The sequence below is a fragment of the Symphalangus syndactylus genome, chromosome 21 (assembly GCF_028878055.3).
Source record: "Symphalangus syndactylus isolate Jambi chromosome 21, NHGRI_mSymSyn1-v2.1_pri, whole genome shotgun sequence".
Taxonomy (NCBI): domain Eukaryota; kingdom Metazoa; phylum Chordata; class Mammalia; order Primates; family Hylobatidae; genus Symphalangus; species Symphalangus syndactylus.
Window position 1 is genome coordinate 46,628,858 of NC_072443.2, and position 23,437 is coordinate 46,652,294.

The following is a 23,437-nucleotide window of genomic DNA, read 5'->3' on the forward strand; positions in this document are numbered from 1 at the left end:
CCCTTAACATTTTTAGACATAGTAAAGTTTACTCATTCCAAGCCTTCTAGTTGACATGAGTCTAATACCTCATTAAAAGTATCAAATATCAAAGCAGTTACTTTATGAGTCATCACACACTGTCTCATTGTTGTGCCATCACATGCAATGATTAAAACCACTTAATGACGTTATTGCTGGAACATTTCTGTAATAAAATGCTGTGGGACAGCTTTGGTTCCACTGGCTTTTGGAGGAAGTAAACAGTTTAAATCGTTTCTGTCATCTGGAAAATAATTCCCCTTACACAGAGAGATTTAAATGTCTTGAGTTTTTTAAATTTAGTAATATCAATGACACTTGGAGCTATGTTGCCTTCATATAATTTTTCCAACATTACGAAGCTATGGGCAGCCCTAATTCACATATTTCACTTCCCACTCACTTCTGTTTCTACATTAGGGCCCTTCCTCTCCCCATGTGCCTGTTTATTTTTCTCTTCTGCATTCAGCAAACTTTTTTTTCTAATTGGCTTAAGATGGCAGTTTAAAAAAAAAAAAGAGGATTTGAGACGCACATAGTGCTTAGAAAGCAAAACAAGCAGAAGAAAAAATGAGTTCATATCATGAAAATGTCACATGTACTGTCCCTTCCCTTTCCTCTACCTCCAGGGCAAGAGAGGTTGACACGTCTCCCTTTCTTGTCTATGCTTTCTTTGGACTTCTGGCCTCTTTTCTACTTCAAGGCAGCTCTTAAATGTGAACGTGTATATTGGGGGTGGGGGAGTAATGGGAGAAAAGAGTTCCTCGTTGACAAGGAACAGGAGTGCTAAGTAGAATATTGGGAAAAGGTCAGCAAGAGAACAAATGGAATGGAAAAAAGAAACTGCTTTTCATTAATCCTTACAATTAAAGTCAGAATTAGAGTATGAGGACTGGAAGGGACTTAGTGGTCCTGTCATTACAGTACCCTAACCTAACAGATGCTCCGTAAATGCATATTCAACTTAAACTGATCTCATTTCACGAGGGAAAAAATGGAACCCCACAAAGTTAGGTATTGTTCAGGGCTAGCTCTGAGCTCAGCTGGAACCCAGGTCCTCCGGTTCCTCAACTACCTTTTCTATTAGAAGATATTTTAATGAGTCTTTCATTTTTTGTATTTCCACCATTTGGCAAAGAGTGGGTATGAAATGTTGAGCTCAACTATAAGGCTGGTGGCATTTAGTAGGTCTGTTAATGAGTGGCAGTCTAGTAGAAGGAGTATGGATTTTGGAATCAGACCTGGATCTAAACTTCAGCTCTGCCTGTCAGCACTTGGGCAAGTTTCTTAATCTTTCCAAACCTAGGATTTTTCATCTCAGTAAATGGGGATCATAATAGCTTCCACTTAGTGTTGTTATAACAACTAAATGAAGCAAGGTTCTAAATACTTACAAGAAGTACTTACTTTGATGTGTGGCACAAATCATAGGTCACAGTAAATATTTGTGAAATGAATAAATGGTAACTATTACTATGTTTGATCTCCCTGATAGGGAGTCAACATACCTTTTTTAGAAGGTAAATCAACATGTCTTTTAGGCATGTCATATTCTTTACAGATACGTATACTTATTGCCATAGTTAGAAACTGCTGTTTGGCTCATTTCTTTTTGTCTTAGAAAATGCCTGTTTCAAATACCTCACAGCCTTTTAATTTTTAAATTCCAGATTAATTCATGGAGGACAGATGTTAAATGGATTGGCAGGTCCAACTGTAATGAATGCAGCACCATTTCTCTCCACGACGTGGTTTTCTGCAGATGAAAGGGCCACAGCCACAGCTATTGCATCAATGCTCAGTTATCTTGGGGGAGCATGTGCATTTTTAGTTGGACCACTTGTTGTTCCAGCTCCCAATGGGACATCACCTCTTCTTGCTGCAGAGAGCAGCAGGGCGCATATTAAAGATCGCATAGAGGCTGTGTTATATGCAGGTAATTTGAAGTTTATTTTCTTCTTGTTATACTTTGTCTTTTATCTCAATCATCTTCACTCTACTTTTTGTATAACAGATACCTTCATATGAAATACTTGAGAGGACTAATATGTAAGTTTACATACACTGTGCATTCCTTGTCATATGATATAGAGATGCTTAATTAAAACTTAACACCCTTCCTAGGAAGTTAAATTTTAAATTTATTATTGCCACATGGAGGGGTATTTCTTAATTTTAGTCTTTTCATCTATTTACAGTTAAGCACTGTATAAAACATTTTCTATGTCCTCTCTAGATATCTTATCAGGATATAAAACGTCGTGACTGACAATAACCATTTGTTAAACATCTATCTGTTGGTAGATGTTAAGCCCATTTTCTCCCTTGTAGTTTCTCCATTATTAGCCATGTTCTGTAACCTTATTTACTTTGATCATCTACAGTTTATCCTCATTTCCTACTCTCTGTATGTTTAGTCTGTTATCAGGGATACTGACCTTTCTAAAATATTCTTTGAATTATTTTATTTCTAGAGTCAAGCCCTGGTCCACTCTTATAGCATAGTCTCCTACAGATTTTCATAGATATAGCCCCTCTCTCCATATGCCTGTTTATTATTTCCTCTACATTCAGAAAACTTTTTGTAGGTGTTTACTATATGCCAAGCACTGTGCTAAGCACTAGGAATTGGTAAGGTCAACGATGAGACAATTATAATACAAATAAAGATATACAGAGGTTGGGAGACCTAACTTGCCTGGGTTTATAGGGAAGTTGAGGGGGCAGGAAAGGCTTCAACAAGAATATAATAATTAAAGTTAAGAATTTTGTAGGAGTTCACCAAGTGTTTGAGTGGTTAGTGTATTCCATACAGAGGGAACAGTAACTGCAAAGGCAGGGAAGGTATGAGAGAGCTCAGTATGTCTAGGGAACTGCAAGTAATTGAGTATGGCTGGAGTGGTGTAAATGTGTTTGGGTATGGGTAACAAGTGGCAGAAAATGAGACTGGAATGATAAGGGACCCAATTATAATGAACCTTGTTTTAACTTTTTTGTTCACTTATCAATTTCACAAACATGTTTTGAACGCCCGTGTATCTGTCACTATGCGAGTCACTGAGATAGGCATGGTTCCTGGTGTAACAGAACTTAGTGTCCTGAATGATACAGACAGGTAAACAATTGTAAAATAGAGCAGTGAGTATTGTAAACCAAAGGCCTACAGTTGCTCTGAGAGCTCAGCGAAGGAGCACCTAACCCAGATTTTGGAGGTAAAGTAGAGCTTCCTGGAGATGCAGCTTCTAAATCAGAGCCTGAGGAATGAGAGAACAATGGTTAAATACAATAGGCAGGAAGATTACACTATAGAGAGGAAACTTGAAGGAGAAGCACAGTGAACAGAGACACCCTGGTGTGTTCAAGCCCAGAGTGGCTTAAATCTAGTGAGAGTACTAGTAGGTGAAGCTAGAGAGGAAAGTAAGCCCCACGCAAACCTTCTAAGCAGGGCTGAAGGGTTTAAGGTTCACCACATTGTAGGCAAAGGCCACACTCTGAAGAACTGTACGTCAGAGAATTATTTGATGACATTTACATTTCAAAATATGGTTTAGAAGGATTAAAACTGAAAGCAAGGGTAGCAGCAGTATATAAAGCATTTCACCTCCTTTACACAACTTATTCCTTTTAAAGAAAAAATAAAAATGTAAAAATGGGTAAATAAAACTGGACGCAGGTGAAACAGAAGTTTTAAACTTTATTTATTGAAAACCTAAGCAATGATTATATTTTTTACATGATGTTAAGCACTGTTAAGCAGTATCAATGCAGTACATGCAGCTAATGGTTCCCATGCAGTCAAGCAGAAGCCCCTGCTCAAAGCTTCCCAATTACTTCTTCATTGCTTTCATGTTTGCCAATCTGCCTTTCTGAAAGACTGTCCCATGACTTCATTCTATTCAAAATACTGTACTAGAATTGTCATTTTAAAAATTTAAAGATTCTTAAATTATTCCCGACAAAAGTAACATAAGAAAAGTAAACTACAGATCCAGATCTCAGATGAGTATAAATGCAAAAGTCCTGAACAAAATACTAGCAAACTGATTCCAGCAACATATATCATAAAACGGATGATATACCATGACTAAATGGGATGTATTCCAGCAATGCAAGGTTGGTTTAACATTCAAAACTCAATTTATGTAATGTATCATATCAGCAGATAAAAGGGAAAAAACATGATCATCTTAAAAGATGAAGAAAAAGCATTTGACAAATCCAACACCCTTTCAATGAACTGGAAACAATCAATGAATTAGGAATAGACAGGAACTCTCTCAACCTAATAAAAAGCATCTATTAGAAACCCACATGCCTGTAATCCCAGCACTTTGGGAGGCCGACAAGGGAGGATCACTTGAGGCCAGAAGTCTGAGACCAGCCTGGCCAACATAGCAAAACCCAATCTCTACTAAAAGTACAAAAAAAATAGCCGGACATGATGGCACATGCCTGTAATCCCAGTTACTCAGGAGGCTGAGACACGAGAATCGTTTGAGCCTGGGAGGCAGAGGTTGTAATGTGAGCCAAGATCACACCACCGCACTCCAGCCTGGGTGACAAACAAACAAAAAACCTGCAGGTAACATCACATTTCACTTCTAGGGTTATGAACAAGACAAGGATGTCCATTTTTCCATGCCTTTTTAAAACTGTGCTGGAGGTTCTAGGCAGTATCACTGAACAAGAAAAGCAAAAGATATCCAGATTGTAAAGGAAGTAGTAAAAAATATCTCTGTTGAAAATGATGTGATCTTGAATATAGAAAATTCTCTGGAGTTCACTAAAAACTATTAGATCTAAAAAAAAGAGCTTAGCAAAGTTTTATGGTACAAGATTAATATGTAAAAATCAATTGTCTATATATTGGCAATGAACAATCTTAACATGCAATTCAATTTGCAATAGCATCAAAAAGAATAAAAGGTTTAGGAATAAACTTAACAAATGAACTTATAATCTGAACTTATAATCAGAATTTATAATCTGAAGACTACCACTGTTGAAAGAAATTAAAGAAGACCTAAATAAATGGAAAGACATTCCATGTTCATGTTGGGAGGTTTAATATTGTGAAGATATCCCCAAATTTATCTGCAAATGTAGTGCAATCCCTTTTAAAATCCCAGCTGCCTTTGTTGCAGAAATCGACGAGGCGATCCTGAAATTTACATGGAAATGCAAAGGACCAGCAATATCCAAAACAATCTTGAAAAAGAACAAAATTGGAGAACTCACACTTCTCAAGTACAAAACTTATTACAAAGCTATAAGATAGCATAGTGCTGGCATAAGGATAGGCATATAAATCAGTAGAATAGAAATGAGATTCTAAAAAAGTGATACTGCCTAGAAATGCCATTACATTTATGGTCAATTGATTTTTCAGAAGGGTCCCAAGATGATAAGGGAAAAAGTCTTTTCAGTAAATGGTACGGGAATAACTGAATATCCAAATTCAAAAGAATGAATTTTAACCCCCTTGTTAACTCAAACCTAAATGTGAGAGCTAAAACTATAAAACTCTTGGAAGAAAACTAACGAGTAAATCTTTATGACCTTGGATTAGGTGAAGCCTTTTTTATAAAAGACACCAAAAGCACCAGTGACAAAGGAAAAAAGATAAATTAGACTTCATCACAATTTGAAACTTCTGTGTTTCAAAGAACCCAGAGAGTGAAAAAGACAGTCCACAGAATGGGAGAAAATAATTGTAAATCATATATCTTATAAGGGACTTATATCCAGATTATATAAAGCATTCTTACAACTCAGCAACAGAAAGACAACACCATTAAGAAGTGGGTAAAGGACTCAAACACATTTCTCCCAAGAAAATACACAAATGTTCATCAAACACATGAAAAGATACTCAATGTCATTAGTCATTAGGGAAATGCAAATCAAAACCATGATAAGTTACACTTCACACCCAGTAGGATTGCTAGAATCAATAAAATGGAAAATAATAAAGTACTGGCAAGAAAGTGGAGAAATTAGAACCCTCATACATTCCCATATGTGGGAATATAAAATGGTGTAGCCGCTTTGGAAACAGTTTCACGTTCCTCAAAATGTTAAACAAAGATTACCATACAATCCAGAAATTCCATTTCTAGATATATATCCAAGTGAAATGAAAACATACACCCATGTAAAAATGTATACATGAGCATTATTTATAATAGTGAAAAAGTGGAAACAACCCAGATGTCTATCTACTGATAAGTGGAGGAACAAAATGTGGTATATCTGTACAATGGAATATTATTTGACAATAAAAAATACTAAAGTACTGATACATACTCCAACATGAACGACATTGAGAACATTATGCAAAGTGAAAGAAGCCAGTCATAAAAGACCACATATTATATGATTCCATTTATAGGAAATGTCCATAATACTCAAATCTATAGGGACTAAAAATAGATCAGAGGTTGCCTAGGGCTGGGAGATTGAGAGTAATGGGTACAAAGTTTCTTTTTGGGATGTTGAAAAAATTCTAAAATTGACTGTGGTTATGATTGTACAATTCTGCTAGTAAATGAAAAACCACTAGATTGTGCACTTTAAATGTGTGCATTGTATGTCATGTGAATTATATCTCAGTGAAATTGTTTGCAAAAATGCCAATAGATGGTCAAAGAATATGAATAAGGCAATCATGGAAGACATACAAGTGGCCAATATGCATATTTTAGGTGCTCATTCAGTATTACTAATAATTAAAATAACTCTAAATTAGAACAGTTCATTAACTTCTTGTTGCTCCTCAGATTGACAAAGAATGAACAGATTGAGAACACCAAAAAAAAAAAAAAAAGGAAAAAAAAGGAATCTGTTAACAATCTTGTGTTTAAAAAAATAGGAATCTTTAAATTTCTAACTGAATTAAACAGAATTATCTGTGGTTAATTGTCTTATAGGAATGTTGTCCTTTTTTCTAAGAATATATATATATATCCCTAGAATTAAAATTATCCAACTGAAAAGACCTCTAGAAATCACTAAATTCAATCCCTTTATTGGCCTAGAAAGATTAAGGGATTTGTTCAAATTACAAGCTAATTAATGGCAGACAGGTCTATATTCCAAGTTTCTTGACTTTTCTACTAGTGCTGTGCTTTGCTACAAAATTGGACATGGTTATCAAAAGCTGGAACTTCCAAGTGCCAGAATTATAGAGGGAAAGATTGGGATGCTAGAACCTTCCCTTCTATAATGGGGACAAATTAAGATTGTTTGGGTATTCATTTTACTTCTGATTGTTTAATACTCTACATTAGCTAGTCTTGTGTTTAAATTCTATTCTCTGTCTCTTGGTCTCTTATTTTTGGATGCTTTCTTGTTCAAATTTCCCATACAGTCTGTAAATTGGGTCTGTCTTACACAATGCATCAGACTATCCTATTATGAATCAAACAAACCTGCTACCCTGTTATTTCTTACCAGTTTTTTTTTCTGAGCACCATACTTATTAGATAATCATCCTAGACCTGTTTCACAATCTCTTTTATAGTAAGGTACTGTTGGCTTTTAATGTTTTCTCCATAAGGCAACATTTGTTTACTTCCTCAGTCTTTTTATCTGTGTGCCATAGTACCAGCATATACATCATTGTTAGTATAACCTCTTACCAATTACTTACTGAAATTCATATCTTTATATATTCATTTTTTTTTTAACTAGACTGAGCAATCTTGGCTAGATACTATATTTTGCTTATCTCTATATGGCTCAGACTCAGTTGATACTTAGTAAATATTTGTTAGATAAATAAATACGTGAGAGGCCGGGCATGGTGGCCCACACCTTAATTCCAGCATTTTGGGGGGCTGAGGCAGGAGAATGGCTTGAACATCACTTGAGCTCAGGAGTTTGAGACCAGCCTGGACAACATGGTGAGATCCTATCTCTACAAAAATAAAAAATAAAAATTAGCCTGGTATGGTGGCATGCATCTGTGGTCCCAGCTACTTGGGAGGCTGAGGCAGGAGGATCACTTGAGCCCAGGAGGTCAAGTCTGTAGTGAGCCATGTTCATGCCACTGCATTCCAGCCTGGGTGACAGAGTGAGACCCTGTTTCAAAAAACAAATAAATACTTGAAGTCTTCAACTTTTTGTGTTTCCTGGTTAACATTTTCCCTATTTTTTTCTTTCAGAATTTGGAGTTGTCTGCTTAATATTTTCTGCAACACTAGCTTATTTCCCACCCCGACCTCCTCTTCCTCCCAGTGTTGCTGCAGCTAGCCAGCGGCTGAGTTATCGGAGAAGCGTTTGTAGATTATTAAGGTAAATATACCGAGAGTCACTGGATGGCTTTGACTGACACCTTCAAGATAACTTCAGATTTTTAAAAAATAATTTAAGATAGTAATTTTTCAGCAACCTATTAGGTTGTAATTGATAAAATACTAATTGAATATTTTAGATTTCCTACCAGAAATCTATCTTGAAAAATCACCAAAAACAAAAACCTCTATAATTTTTGCCTTCTCTACGTATCACCTATACTATTATTTGCTTAATGTTTTAAAAATCAAATATTTTATTCTTCTTAAATAATTTTCTTTTATAAAGAATCCCATATCATACAATAGTGTCTGTGAAATCATGGATTCTATGTGTTATACTTTTCCTAATATGCACATTATTTTAATTTACTATGTGTTTGTTAAGGCATATTAAAATAAGCAGGTGCTAGTCAATACAAAGTGAATAAAATAAATAATATTATTCACATATCACCTGAAATCATTTTATGTACCAGCAGTAGGATCATACTTTAAGAAACCTAATATATTATTTAATTTTATTGCTTTAACTTAAGTGTAGTTAGATTAAACTCTACTCTTGAAGGCTCAAATGCCCATTACTGAATTTAATTCTTGGGATATATAAAACACCACTATTGATTATGATTTGCAATTGGACCACTAGACTTTGTCATTTGAAATTTTTTCACAGTTAGTTGTGATGAGTTTTTATTGATTGTTCAACAACTCTCTCTAAATTGATTCTTTCTTTCCTTGGGTTCCTCTCCCCAGATGGTAAGTTTCTTGTGGTCAAGAAGTAGTATCTATGTCTTTACATCTGCTGCAATAATACTGTCCAATAGGAATAAAATGAAAACCACATAAGTAATCTTACATTTTATGATAGTCTTCAATAAATTTTTAAAAATCAAAATCATATCAAGTATCTTCTCTGACCACAGTGGAATAAAACTAGAAATCACCTCCAAAAGGAACCCTCAAAACCGTGCAAACACACGGAAATTAAACAGTCTTCTCCTGAATGATTTTTGGGTTAACAATGAAATCAAGATGGAAATTAAATTCTTTAACATGAACCGTAATAGTGATATAAGTTATTAAAACCTCTGGGATACAGCAAAAGCAGCACTAAGAGGGAAGTTTATAGCACTAAATGCCTACATCGAAAAGTCTGAAAGATTACAAATTGACAACCTAATGTCACACCTCAAGAAACTAGAGAAACAATAACAAAAAACCAAAGCTAGCAGAAAAAAAGAAAAAAACAAAGATCAGAGCAGAACTAAATGAAATTGAAACAAAAAATACAAAAGATCAGTAAAACAAAAAGTTGGCTATTTGAAAAGATAAACAAAATTGATAACCCCATTAGCTAGATTAACCAAGAAAAGAAGATTCAGATAAGCTCAATTAAAAATGAAAATGGAGATGTTACAGCCAACACCACAGAAATACAAAAGATCATTCAAGACTACTATGAACACCTCTCTGGACACAAACTAGAAAATCTAGAGGAAATGGATAAACTTCTAGAAACATACAATGCTCCTAGATTAAATCAGGAAGAAATAGAAACCCTGAACAGACCAATAATGAGCCGTGAGATTGATTCAGTAACTTAAAAATTGCCAACCAAGAAAAGGTCATGGTCAGATTGGCCAGATGGATTCACAGTTGAATTCTACCAGACTTTCAAAGAAGAATTGATACCAATCCTACTGAAACTATTCCAAAAGATTGAGAAAGCGGGAATCCTCCCTAACTCATTTTATGAAGCCATCACCCTGATACCAAAACCAGATTGAGAAAGAGGGACTCCTCCCTAAGTCATTCTATGAAGCCAGTGTCACCCTGATACTGAAACCGGAAAAAGACATTAACAAAAAAGAAAACTACAGGCCAATAGCCTTGATGATCAGAGATACAAAAATCCTTAATAAAAATACTAGCTAACTGAATCCAACGGCACATCAGAAAGATAATACACCATGATCAAGTGAGTTTCATACCAGAGATTGTTTAAAATACACAAGTCAAATGTGACATATCACATAAACAGAATTAACAACAAAAACAATGTGATCATCTTAACAGATGCAGAAAAAGCATTCAGTAGCATCTCTTTATGATAAAAACCCTCAACAAACTAGGCATAGAAGGGACATACTTCAGAATAAAAGCCATATATGACAAACCCACAGCCAACATCATACTGAATGGGAAAACTTGAAAGTATTTCCCCTGAGAACTGGAACAAGACAAGGATGCCCACATTCACCACTTCAGTTTGAAAGTACTGGAAGTCCCAGCCAGAACAGTCAGGCAACTGAAAGAAATAAAGGGCATCCAAACTGGAAGAAGAGGAAGTCAAACTATCACTGTTTGCCAATGATATGATCATATACCTGAAAAACCCTAAAGACTCTTCCAAAAGACTCCTAGATTTGATAAATGAATTCAGTAAACTCTCAGGTTACAAAATCAGTGTACACAAATCAGTAGCACTGCTCTACACCAACAATGAGAAAGCAGAGAATCAAATGAATAACTCAGTCCCCTTTACAATAGCTGCAAAAAAATTAAAATACCTAGGAATATTCTTAACCAAGGAGGTGAAATATCTCTACAAGAACTACAAAACACTGCTGAGGGAAATCATAGATGACACAAACAAATGGAAACACATTCCATGTTCATGGATTGAAAGAATCAATATTGTGAAAATGACCATACTACCCAAAACAATCTACAGATTCAGTGCAGTTCCTATCAAAATACCAACATCATTTTTCACAGAATTAGAAAAAAAAAATCCTAAAATTCATATGTAACCAAAAAAAAGTCTAAATAGCCAAAGCAATCCTAAGCAAAAGGAACAAATCTGGAGGCATCACATTACCTGACTTCAAACTATACTACAAGGGTATAGTTACTAAAACAGCATGGTACTGGTATAAAAGTAGTCGATGGAACAGAATAGAGAATTCAGAAATGAGGCCAAATACATACAACCAACTAATCTTCAACAAAGCATACAAAAACATAAATTGGAGAAAGGACACCCTATCTAATAAATAGTTCTGGGAAAACTGGCAAGCCACAAGTAGAAGAATGAAACTGGATCTCTATCTCTCACCTTATACAAAAATAAACTCAAGATGGATCAAAGACTTAAATATAAGATCTGAAACCATAAAAATTCTAGAAGATAATGTCAGAGAAACACTTCTGGACGTTAGCCTAGGCAAAGAATTCATGACTAATACCCCAAAAGCAAATGCAATAAAAACAAAAATAAATAAATGGGACCTAATTAAACAAAAAGTTTCTGTACAGCAAAAGTAATCAGAGTAAACAAACAGCCCACAGAATGGGCGAAAATATTTGCAAACTCTGTATCTGACAGGAGACTAATATCTAGAGTCTACAAGGAACTCAAACAGATCAGCAAGAAAAAAAAAAATCTCATCAAAAAGTGGGCAAATGACATGACCAGAAGACATTTCTTAGAAGAAGACATACAAACAGCCAACAAACATAGAAAAAAATGCTCAACATCACTAATCATCAGGGAAATGCACATTAAAACCACAATTAGATACCACCTTACCCCTGCAAGAATAGCCATTATTAAAAAGTCGAAAAACAATAGACATTGACATGGATGTGGTGAAAAGGGAATGCTTATACACCACTGGTAGGAATGTGAGTTAGTACCACCTCTATGCAAAACAGTGTGGAGATTCCTTAAAGAACTAAAAGGAGATGTACCATTCAACCCAACAATCCCACTACTGGTGTCTACCCAAAGGAAAAAAGTCTTTGTATGAAAAAGACACATGCACATGCACATACATGTTTGTAGCAGCACAATTTGCAATTCCAAAGATATGGAACCAACCTAAGTGCCCATCGACCAATGAGTAGGAAAAGAAAATGAGTATATATACACCACAGAATACTACTCAGCTGTAAAAAAGAACAAAATGATGCTTTTTACATCAACTTGTAGGGAGCTGGAAGCCATTATTCTAAGTGAAGTAACTCAGGAATGGAAAATCAAACACTGTATGTTCTCACTTATAAGTGGGAGCTAAGCTATGGGTAGGCAAAGACAGAGTGATATAGTGGACTTTGGACACTCAGAATGGGGAGGATGGCGGAGAGTGAAGGATAACAAACTCCATATTGGGTACACTGTACACTACTCAGGTGGCAGGTGCACCAAAATCTCGGACTTCACCACTATCCAATTCATCCGTGTAACCAAAAATCATTTGTACCCCAAAAGCTATTGAAATTTTTTAAAATTTGTTTTAATTCTTTGTATATTTGGGATAAAGATCTTTGAAAATTTTTAATAATCTTATTTTAACAGGAAAAATAAGTAAAATTAATTAGAAATAAGTAAAATTAATAAGTAAAATTAGTTTTAAGAAATGAGTAAAATCAATTTTAGTAGCATATTGTTTAACCAAGCATATCTAAAGCATTATTTTAACATGTAATCAATATTAAAACTTATTAATGAGATATGTTATTCATATAACATCTTTGATATCCAGTGGGTATTTAGCACTTAAAGCACATATCAATTTGGACATTAAATTTTTACTGGAAATACCTGATTTCTAGTGGAATTAAGTGGAATACTTTAGATATCACTAAATTTACAGTTGAAAAACTATTCATCGAGCAATGTCTCTTGTATTGCACTGTTTATCCTAAGTTAAAAATAAATAGTTTCTGAAATTTTGAATCAACAGACATTTGCTATCGTTAGAAAGGATCTTAGATTCTATATTCTATAGGCCATTGTTTGGGACTTAATTGCAGGTCTTACACTTTTGTAGAATACTATTTTTATTCTTTTCCTCATAATTTTTAACAAATTTCCACAGCTAAAAACAATCCTTTTACCATCTCTTCATCTAAAATGCTTTTCTTTTTCTACAGGGATCCAAACCGTTTTATAGCTGGCCAAATTATAAGTTCAGATCTGCTAAAAATCATTTAAATGTTCGTTGGACATTTAATTCTGATTTCAGGCAACTAATTTTCTTGGTTCTTTTTTGATCATTGAAAAGAAACGTCTATAAAATTGACCATGTGTTTGCTAAAATGTCTTTTAATATTATTCACTTAATTATTCTAAATTTTTTTTCCACAGCAGACATTTTATTTTGCTCTGCTGTGGCAAATTGTATTGCCATTCATTGTGAAGTTTTCAACATGCCTTCTTCTATTTTGGTCTCTTCTTTCTACAGGAAATATTCAAATACACAAATTACAATGTCACATGTCACATCAGTGTGTAGAAAAAAATAATTAGAACTTAATCCATTCATTGACACCAATATCAGTGATGGATTATAATACTAGAGACAGCACATGCCCCAATGTGCACACTATAAATATCTTAGTGTTGCAGCTGTTAAAGTAAAATGTAGGCCGGGCACGGTGGCTCACGCTTATAATCCCAGCACTTTGGGAGGCTGAGGCGGGCAGATCACGAGGTCAGGAGATGGAGACCACGGTGAAACCCCGTCTCTACTAAAAATACAAAAAATTAGCCAGGCATGGTAGCGAGGCAGGAGAATGGTGTGAACCCGGGAGGCGGAGCTTGCAGTAAGCCGAGATGGCGCCACTGCACTCCAGCCTGGGTGACAGAGCGAGACTCTGTCTCAAAAAAAAAAAAAAAAAAAAAAGAGTAAAATGTACTGCTACCAAACAGTTAGTTTAATGGAAAAGTAACTTTCACTGCTTCTGCTTCAAATTTAGATTTAAATTAGTTAAAATGAAATAAAATTAAAAACTCAGTTACTTGATTGCACCAGCCACATTTCAAATGCTATGTAATATTGTTTTTCAAACTTTGGTTTACAGCCAACTAATTCAGTGAGTTGACAGCCATTTTCTTTAAGCAAAGTAGAATGGAATAAAATAGAATAGAAAATATTATTTCATCACATGTAATAAGGATACCTTCTTTTAGACTTTTGTTTCAGTATATATGTTGCATATAGGTAGGTCACAAAGTAAAAATAAATTTCTTACGCTGGGGTACAGTAAAAAGTTTTTGAAAATCACTTCTCTATAGCACATAGTACATTGCCTTTCACATAATAGGTAAAAAAAAAATGTTAGGTTGAATTGTGATTAGTGGCACACATTTGTAAGATGATAGTTTAAAATGATCGTTTTTTAAAAACAATGCCACTTAAGTAAATTTTTTTTCCATGCAAACCTAGCTGCAGATGTTAGATAGCAATAGAGAAAGGTAGAGAGGTAGATTGGGGTCATATTTTGACATACTAATAATTTTGGACTGTTCTGTAGGAAATAATGAGTCACTGAAGGATTTTAAGCCAAGGAGTTATGTACAGGATTGTTCTGACAAGGAAAAACCATTAACTTAAAATTGGCCCCCCCAACCCCTTTGACTTGTGTTTACTTCTAATTACCCTAGAGTCAAACTCTTCATTCTGTTTAAACCGTAAAGTGTAAGATCTTCCTTCTCTATAAACAGTCCTTTTCACCAGTACCTAACATTCCTTTGTCTTTTATTGCTTACTCTGCACGAATGCCAGCTTCTACCTTTGGGCTCTCCAGGGGAATTCTGTGGGCCTGCCATGCCCCATTCCCTTCCTGCCAGTGTAATTACCCCCAGTCTCTCATAGAATTCCTGAAATCATTGCTTTCTGGGTTAATCAGATTATTTGCCAGCACGTGAACACATTTACTCATCTATTTTTTCGTCGTTTATATTTCCTTCTCCCATTCCCTCCCCCAACCCAGGCCACTTCTCAGATGCCTTTAATGTGTATCTCTTTGTCTCTGTGCTTTTGCAGTATGTGTACTCTTTTGTATGCATCTATGTTTAATTCATCTAAATTATGTCATGTTGTGGATATCATTCTGTTTGACATTTTTCACTAAGCACTACATGGATTTTTTTTTAACTTTTCATTTGGGAATGTTACAATAATATACAAAGGTAGAATAGTATAACCCCTATAAGTCGGTATCAACAATTGTCAGTGAGTTTACAACCAGTCTCGTTTCATCTTTGTACCACCCACTTCCCACTTCCCACCTTCCTGCATCATGAAACAAATCCCAGATGACAACTCCATTTCATCCAGAAATATTTCAATATGTGCAATATATGTAAAAAATAGACTCTTTTTAACATATAGTGCCGTTATTTTAACTAAAAACTTTTAAATAATAATTTGCTAATATCAAATCAGTGTTTAAATTTTCAGTTATTTCATAAACATTTAACAGTTTGTTTGAACAGTTTCCACATTAGGGCCACACATTGCAATCGGTTCAAAGTGCCTTAGAATCTATAGGTTTCCTTGACATGGCTCTTTGTTTCTTATAATTTAGTTGTTGAGGAGCCAGCACTTTTATTCCCAACATCTGGATTTTGTTGATTTCCTCATTGTATAGTTTGACATGTTCCCCTCTCCTTTATGTTTCCTGTAAAGTATGTTGTGATTCAGGTTTTATTTTTGCTTTTGTTTTTGTTTTACAAGACGACTTCATAAGTGATGTTGCTTCCTTTCATCAGGAGGCATATAATATCTGGACAACTCTCATTTTGTGATGTTAGCATTCTGTTTCAAGATGCACCCCTGCTACTGTGTGTACACCTAGTTCTTTGTACTCCATGGTATTAATCTATCACATTTCATCTACTTATTCTCATTGTGTACCCAGATTGCCTCCAATTTATTGTTACCACAAACACTACTGCAGTGACATCCTTATGCACATCACCATAGACCTGAAAATTTCTTTGGAAAATAGACCCTGTAACATGATTGCTAGGTCATAAAATAGTCTAAGCTTAATTTGTCAAGCACTGCCAGATTGTAATGATGTGATCATAGCACACAGTAACCACCTGCCTCAGCCTCCTGATTAACTGGGATTACAGGTGCACACCACTATACCTGGCTAATTTTTAAATATTTTTATAGAGTTGAGGTCTCACTGTCTTGCTCAGGCTGATCTCGAACTCCTGCCCTCAAGTGATTCTCCTACCTCGGTCTCCCAAAGTGCTGAGATTACAGGCATGAGCCACCATACCTGGCCAGAGCTTTTTTTAAACTACCTACTCATTTCATGAAATAATATTGGTTATCTGCATAATAAACATTGAGAATTTTAAACAGTATGAACAAAATATTATTCTTATAAAAATAAAAAATTTCAAGAAGCGAGCCAGGTGCAGTGTCTCATGCCTGTAATCCCAGCACTTTGGGAGGCCGAGGTGGGTGGATCACCTGAGGTCAGGAGTTCGAGGCCAGCCTGACCAACATGGCGAAACCCTGTCTCTACTAAAAATACAAAAATTAGCTGGGTGTGCTGGCAGGTGCCTGTAATTCCAACTCTTTGGGAGGCTGAGGCAGGAGAAGCACTTGAACCTGGGAGGCGGAGGTTGCAGTGAGCCGAGATCATACCGTTGTGCTCCAGCCTGGGCGACAAGTAGAACTCCATCTTAAAAAAAAAAAAATTTAAGAAGCTTGAATGTATTAACTGACAGAATTTTTCTTTTATAAAGCTTGCCACTTTGAGCTTCTTAAAGAATATATATATATACACATACATACACATATTGTATATATTATATATAGTTACTCATATGTATATATACATATATATGTATATGTGTGTATATATATGTATATATTTTTTAACTTTTGGGCTCGGGGTACGTGTGCAGATTTGTTACATGCGTAAATTGCACGTCATGGGGGTTTGGTGTACAGATTATTTTGTCACCCAGATAATAAGCATAGTATCCAATAGGTAGTTTTTCTGTCCTCACCCTCCTCCCACCCTGCACCCTCAAGTTGGTCCCAGTGTCTGTTGTTCCCTTCTTTGTGTCCATATGTACTTGATGTTTAGCTCCCACTTGTAAGTGAGAACATGTGGTATTTGCTTTTCTGTTCCTGTGTTAGTTTTCTTAGGATAATGGCCTCCTGCTCCACCCATGTTGCTGCAAAGGTTGTGATCTTCTTCTTTTTTATGTCTGTGGAGTATTCCATGGTGTATTTGTACCACGTTTTCTTTATCCAGTCTACCATTTATGGGCATTTAGGTTGATTCCACGTCTTTGCTATTGTGAATAGTGCTGCAGTGAATACACGCGTGCATGTGTCTTTATAGTAGAATGATTTATATTCCTTTGGGTATATACCCAATAATGGATTGCTGGGTCAAATGGTAATTCTCTTTTAAGTTCTTTTAGAAATTGCCAAACTGCCTTCCATGGTGGCTGAACCAATTTACATTTCAACCAGCAGTGTATATGCATTTCCTTTTCTCTGCTACCTTCCCAGCACGTTTTTTTGTTTTTTTTTTTTTTGAGTTTTTAATGCCGTTCTGCAGATATTTCCTGATTCTGGTGTTCCAGTTTCCAAATGACATACATTTTTCATGACTAAGTTTATTCTAGATTTTTAATTTGTTACAATGTTTCCTTTTATTTCCCATTCACAGCAATTTTCGATTTTTGATGATTGCTTTAGCATATGCCATACCACTTGGTGTATTTGCTGGCTGGTCTGGAGTTCTGGACTTAATTTTAACACCAGCGCATGTCAGCCAAGTAAGTATTTTATTTCTTTACATGTTGTAGGTATTTTCGTTCATTTAATTTACAAATACTGGTTACATGTTCTTGGTTTTAGCTTCAAGGACTGGGTAAAACATTGTCCTATACATTGTTGCAAAAGCAAGACCTTTATGGAATAGGTAAAAAATAATGTTGATTTTCCTCCTTGTTTTTGACAATAGTTGTGAATTTCACATTTCTCTGGGCATTATTAATGATACTACTGGCTTTTTTAAAAAGGAAGGAAATCTTAGTTTTGTTGACTCCATTCTTTATCCTTGCTTCATACCTTATAAAGATTAAGATCCTATCATCAAGTATATAGCTATTTCTTCATCTAGTTTCTGACTTTCTCTCTGGGCTCCAAATAAGGGTATTTCATTTCTTTAAAAATAACCATGTCACCTATATGCTTGATGCCATCCATTCCTTCTCTTTGCTTCCAGATAGCATGGTAGAAAGGAGGAGAGAGAAATTTGGAGAGGTAAATAGAAGAAAACACACTGCTGTGGTATTCTATTGTACATGTAAAAAAAAAAAAAAAACAATTTGTCTATTCTGCTTTTGGTGAACATTTGGATTGTTAACCATTTTTGACAGCCACAAACAATGCTATATTAACACTCTCATGCATGTCTCTATCCACCTCTATACACAATTCTACTGGATACATATCTAGGAATGGAACTGCTGGGTATAGTATATGCTACTTTGGTAGATGATGCCAAAATTCTCCAAAGTGGTGGTATCCATGTGTAATCCTACCAGCAAAAATTTCTCATCATCCCACGTCATTTGCCACTTGTGTGATATTAGTCTTTTTCACTTTAGACATGCTGATAGCTGTGCAGTTGTGTGCCATCATAGTGACTTCTGTGGTGTTTCAGTGCGAATTGGATATTTTGAATATCTTTTTCTTGTGACATACTAGTTTGAGTCTGTTGCCCACTATTGGGCTGCCTTTTTCTTACCGATAGGTAAAGAAGAGAGCTGTGCAGAAGGAGGCTCCCCAGAGGACTTTGGGGGACTCCAGTAATCTTTGGCTGAGAAATGGGCTGCACATATAAAGGGCAAAGCTACTAGAGGCTTAACAGAGAGAGTGGTATGAGTTGAAAGCAGAACAAAGGTAGAAGACGTCAAGATTGTCTTGGGAGTTCTGGCCCAGCCAGAATGGTAACACCTCATTCACACTTGTTAACCAGAATAGCCAAACTGTAGAATCAAGGACCATGCCCTAGACAGAGGAAGCCTTACTCTAGTTTAGACCCATCATAAACAAAGACAAAAATCTGAAGAGGAGAGAGTTTGGAGATCTATCCTTATAAAGCACAAAATGAGGCCTACACATGCTCAAGGTGATCAAGCAATAATTGAACTGCCTGCTAGAACAAAAGTCAACCGTCTTAGAAAAGATAAAAGAATCTAGAATCTCTTTATTGTATCATCCACAACATACAGTGTACATTTTTTTTTTTTTTTTTTTTTTTTGATGGAGTCTCTCTCTGTCGTCCAGGCTGGAGTGCAGTGGTGTGATCTTGGCTCACTGCAAGCTCTGACTCCCGGGTTCATGCCATTCTTCTGCGTCAGCCTCCCAAGTAGCTGGGACTGCAGGTGCCTGCCACGCCCGGCTAATTTTTTTGTATTTTTAGTAGAGACGGGGTTTCACTGTGTTAGCCAGGATGGTCTCAATCTCCTGACGTCGTGATCCGCCCACCTCAGCCTCCCAAAGTGCTGAGATTACAGACGTGAGCCACCGCACCCGGCCCAGTATACAATTAAAAAAAAAAAAGCATTAGACATGTAAAGAAACAGGAAAGTATGACCCCTATTTGGCTGGGTGCGGTGGTCTTAAATATAAATAAATAAAATTTAAAAAATTAAAAAAGCAATCATTAGGAACCAACTCTTAGATACTCTAGATGTTGGATTTAGCAGACTGAGGCTGTAATGCAGAAAAGAGAAAGATAAATCTTTGCTTGCTCCAAGTTCATAAATATGTTATCTTGTACAACTGTGTCATCCTGTATAGTAGCTACTAGCCACATTCAAAATAAACTTCAAACTTAATTGAAATTTAAACCAATTGAAATGAAATAAAAGTAAAAAATCACTTCCTTAGTTGCAGTGGCACTTTTCAAGTGCGGGATAGCCACATGAGACTAGCAGCTACCATTTTGCACGGTGTAGATAGAGAGCATTTCTGTCATCAAAGAAAGTTCTATTGGACAGTGCTGTTCTAGAGCTTTGTTCTTTTACCTGTCACATTTACCTAGAATTTAAACCTAGAATTGATTTTGTACTTATTATAAGATAGGCGTTGTTTCTTTTTTCCCCATAGATATTTGTTAACCTAATATCAGTGTTTGAAAAGATCATTTTTTTTCTTCACTGCCCTCTATTCATCTTTGTTGTAAGCAAGTCTCCTTATATACACAGGTGTATTTCTAGACTTTATTCCTTTAGTCTGTCTGTCCCTGCACCAATACCAAATTGTGTTATTTATACTAGTGTTATAAATAAGTACTAGTTTTGATATGTATTAAATTTCTCCCTTTATTGGGATTTCTGTTAGAGTTTTTATATCTACAGATCATTTTCAAAATTAACTCCTTTATAATATTTGAGTTTTCTGAACCATGATCATTATATTTCTCCCCGTTTACTTAGGTCCCAGTGTCTCTGAATGATGCTTTATAATTTTCAGCAAAGATGCCTTCTATGTGTTTGTTAGCTTTATTCTCAGGTATTTGATACTTTTTGAAGCTATTGAAATTAGCAGCTTTTAAAATTTTTATTTTATTTTTCTTATTTTTAAAATTGATATGTAATTGTTGTATATATTTGGGGGGATATATAATATTTTGATACCTGTACACAGTGTATAATGATCAAATTGGTAAGAGTGCTATCCACCTCAAACATTTATTTTTTCTTTGTGTTGGGAACCTTACAACTCTTCTCTTCTAGCTATTTTGAAATATACAATAAGTTATTGTTAACTGTAATTCCCTACTGTACTATCAAGTACTAGAACTCACTCTTTCTATCTAACTGTATTTTTGTACCCCTTAACCAACTTCTCTTCATCCTCCCACCCTTCTTCATCAGCAGCTGGTAACTATCATTCTACATTCTGCTTTCCTGAAATCCACCTTTTTAGTTCCCACATATGAGTGAGAACATGCAATATTTGTCTTTCTATACCTGGCTTATTTCACTTAACATCCATGTTGCTGCAAATAACAGGATTTCATTCTTTTTTGTGACTGAATAATATTCCATTGTGTATATATCTGATATTTTCTTGATGGCATTCATCTGTTGATGACACTTGGGGTTGTTTCCAAACCTTGGCTATTGTGCTGCAATAAACACGGGAGTGCAGATTTCTTTTTTATATACTGATTTTATATACGGATTTTTATATACTGATTTCCTTTCTATTGGGTATATACCCAGAAATGGGATTGCTACATCATATGGTAGTTCTATTTTTCGTTTTCTACAGAACCTCTGCACTGTTTTCCATAATGGCTGTACTTCTTTAATTTCCACCAGCAGTGTCCAAGCACTCCCCCTTCTCTGTATCCTTGTCAGCATTTGTTACTTTTTGTCTTTTTGGTGATAGCTGTCCTAACTGGGGTGAGATGCTATTCGTTGTAGTTTTGATGTACATTTCCCTGATTATTAGTGATGTTGAACATTTCTTTTTGTATATTTGTTGGCCATTGTATGTCTTCTTCTGAGAAATGTCTATTCAGGTCTTTTGCTCATTTTTTAATTGGATTGGTTTTTTCGCTGTTGAGTTGCCTGGGTTCCTTATAGATAGATAGTGGTTATTAATCCCTTGTTGGATGTATAGTTTGTGAATATTTCTCCCATTCTGTAAGTTGTCTCTTGCCTCCGTTGTTTCCTTTGCTGTTCAGAAGCCTTTTAGCTTTATGTAATCCCATTTGTCTGATTTTGCTTTTGTTGCCTGTGTTTTTGAGCCTGTACTCAAAAAATGTGTCCAGACCAGTGTCCTGTAGTGTTCCCCCAATGTTTTCTTTTAGTAGTTTCATAGTTTCAAGTCTTACATTGAACCCTTTTCCCTTTTAGAAAAAAAAAAGTGCAGCTCGCTGCCAGCACTCGTTTAATTTTATATAAACATGCTCTTTGATGCTGAAGCAAATCTGACTGACTTTCAATATGAAAATATAAAAACTGTTCTTGGAGTTATTTCTAAATAGAACTAACATCAGAATCATCTGAATCATCAGAATCATCTATTTCAGAAAAATAGGATTCGTCAAATAAATCTCTAGCCAACGACTGTTTGAGAACGATGTTAACATCACACGTAGGAATGCTCCTTTTTCTAGGATTTGACATTTTCAGCAGTTGAGAATTACTATATTTTGTAAATGGAAATACCACTACTAAAAACAGAATGCTATAAGTAGAATGATGTCTTTTGTCTCCAAAGTTGATATACTAAGAGTGATGTGAAAATAGTCATAAAAGCAAGATAGTTCATGGCAAAGATATCTTGGGGTAAATGCTGCAGCTGCAAAAGTGCCTCTGGCGAGTATTCTCAGGGCAAACAGGAAAAGGATTAAATCTTTAATCCATTTTGAGTTGATTTTTTTTTTTTTTTGAGACAGCATCTTGCTCTGTTGCCCAGGCTGGAGTGCAGTGGCAGAAGCATGGCTCACTGGAGCCTCAACTTGTTGGGTTTAAATGATCCTCCCACCTCAGCCACCCAAGTAGCTAGGGCTACAGGTGCACACCACCATGCCCAGCTAATTTTTTCAAGTTTTGTTGAGATGAAGTCTCTGTGTTTCCCAGGCTGGTCTCGAACTTCTGAGCTCAAACAGTCCTTACACTTTGGCCTCCCAAAGTGTGGGCCATGTCGGGCCATCTTTGTGTTTTAATTGGAGTATTTAGTGTATTTATATTTAATACAATTACTGACAAGTTTGGGTTTAGACCTGCCATCTTACTATTGGTCTTTATTTTGTTCAGCCCTGTCTATTCTTTTTGTCCTCTTTCCTACCTTCTGGATTAAGTATTTTTTATTACTTTAATTTCCCCCCACTCTATTAGCTTGGCAGTTATAGACTATTCTACTATTTAATGATTACCCTAAAAAGTACAGAATGCACACTTATCAAATTAGAAGTTTACATTTTCTAGGATAATCTAAGGTTTTTAGAACCCTTTAACTTCATTTAACCCTCTCCCATCTTTCGGGCTATTACTGTCATATATTTTAACTGCACAAGACGTTGTTTACACAGTTGATATTCATTGACTCGAATTTATCTTCATGTTTACTCATTTTGTTCTTTATTTCTTTAATCTTCAGTCTTCAAATCTGTAATCATTTTTCTTCTATCAAAAGAGCACCCATTAGTGTTTTTGTTTGTTTATTGTACAGGTCTGTGGGTGACAAATTCTTTAGTTTGGGGTTTGTATTTTATTTTGTTGTTTGTTTTGGTCTAAAAATGTCTTCATTTTTAGAGTT

At 35.5% G+C, this 23,437-nt stretch overlaps 1 protein-coding gene across 1 annotated transcript in view; it reads left to right on the plus strand.

Annotated features, from left to right (window-relative positions):
• Positions 1-23,437, plus strand: part of SLC49A4 (solute carrier family 49 member 4) — a 94,430-nt gene that overhangs the window by 30,053 nt on the left and 40,940 nt on the right. Inside the window, exons 3-5 of the mRNA XM_055259301.2 lie at positions 1,692-1,957; positions 8,187-8,316; positions 17,817-17,925. Coding sequence (XP_055115276.1) covers positions 1,692-1,957; positions 8,187-8,316; positions 17,817-17,925 — 505 coding nt within the window. The remainder of the gene's footprint in view (positions 1-1,691; positions 1,958-8,186; positions 8,317-17,816; positions 17,926-23,437) is intronic.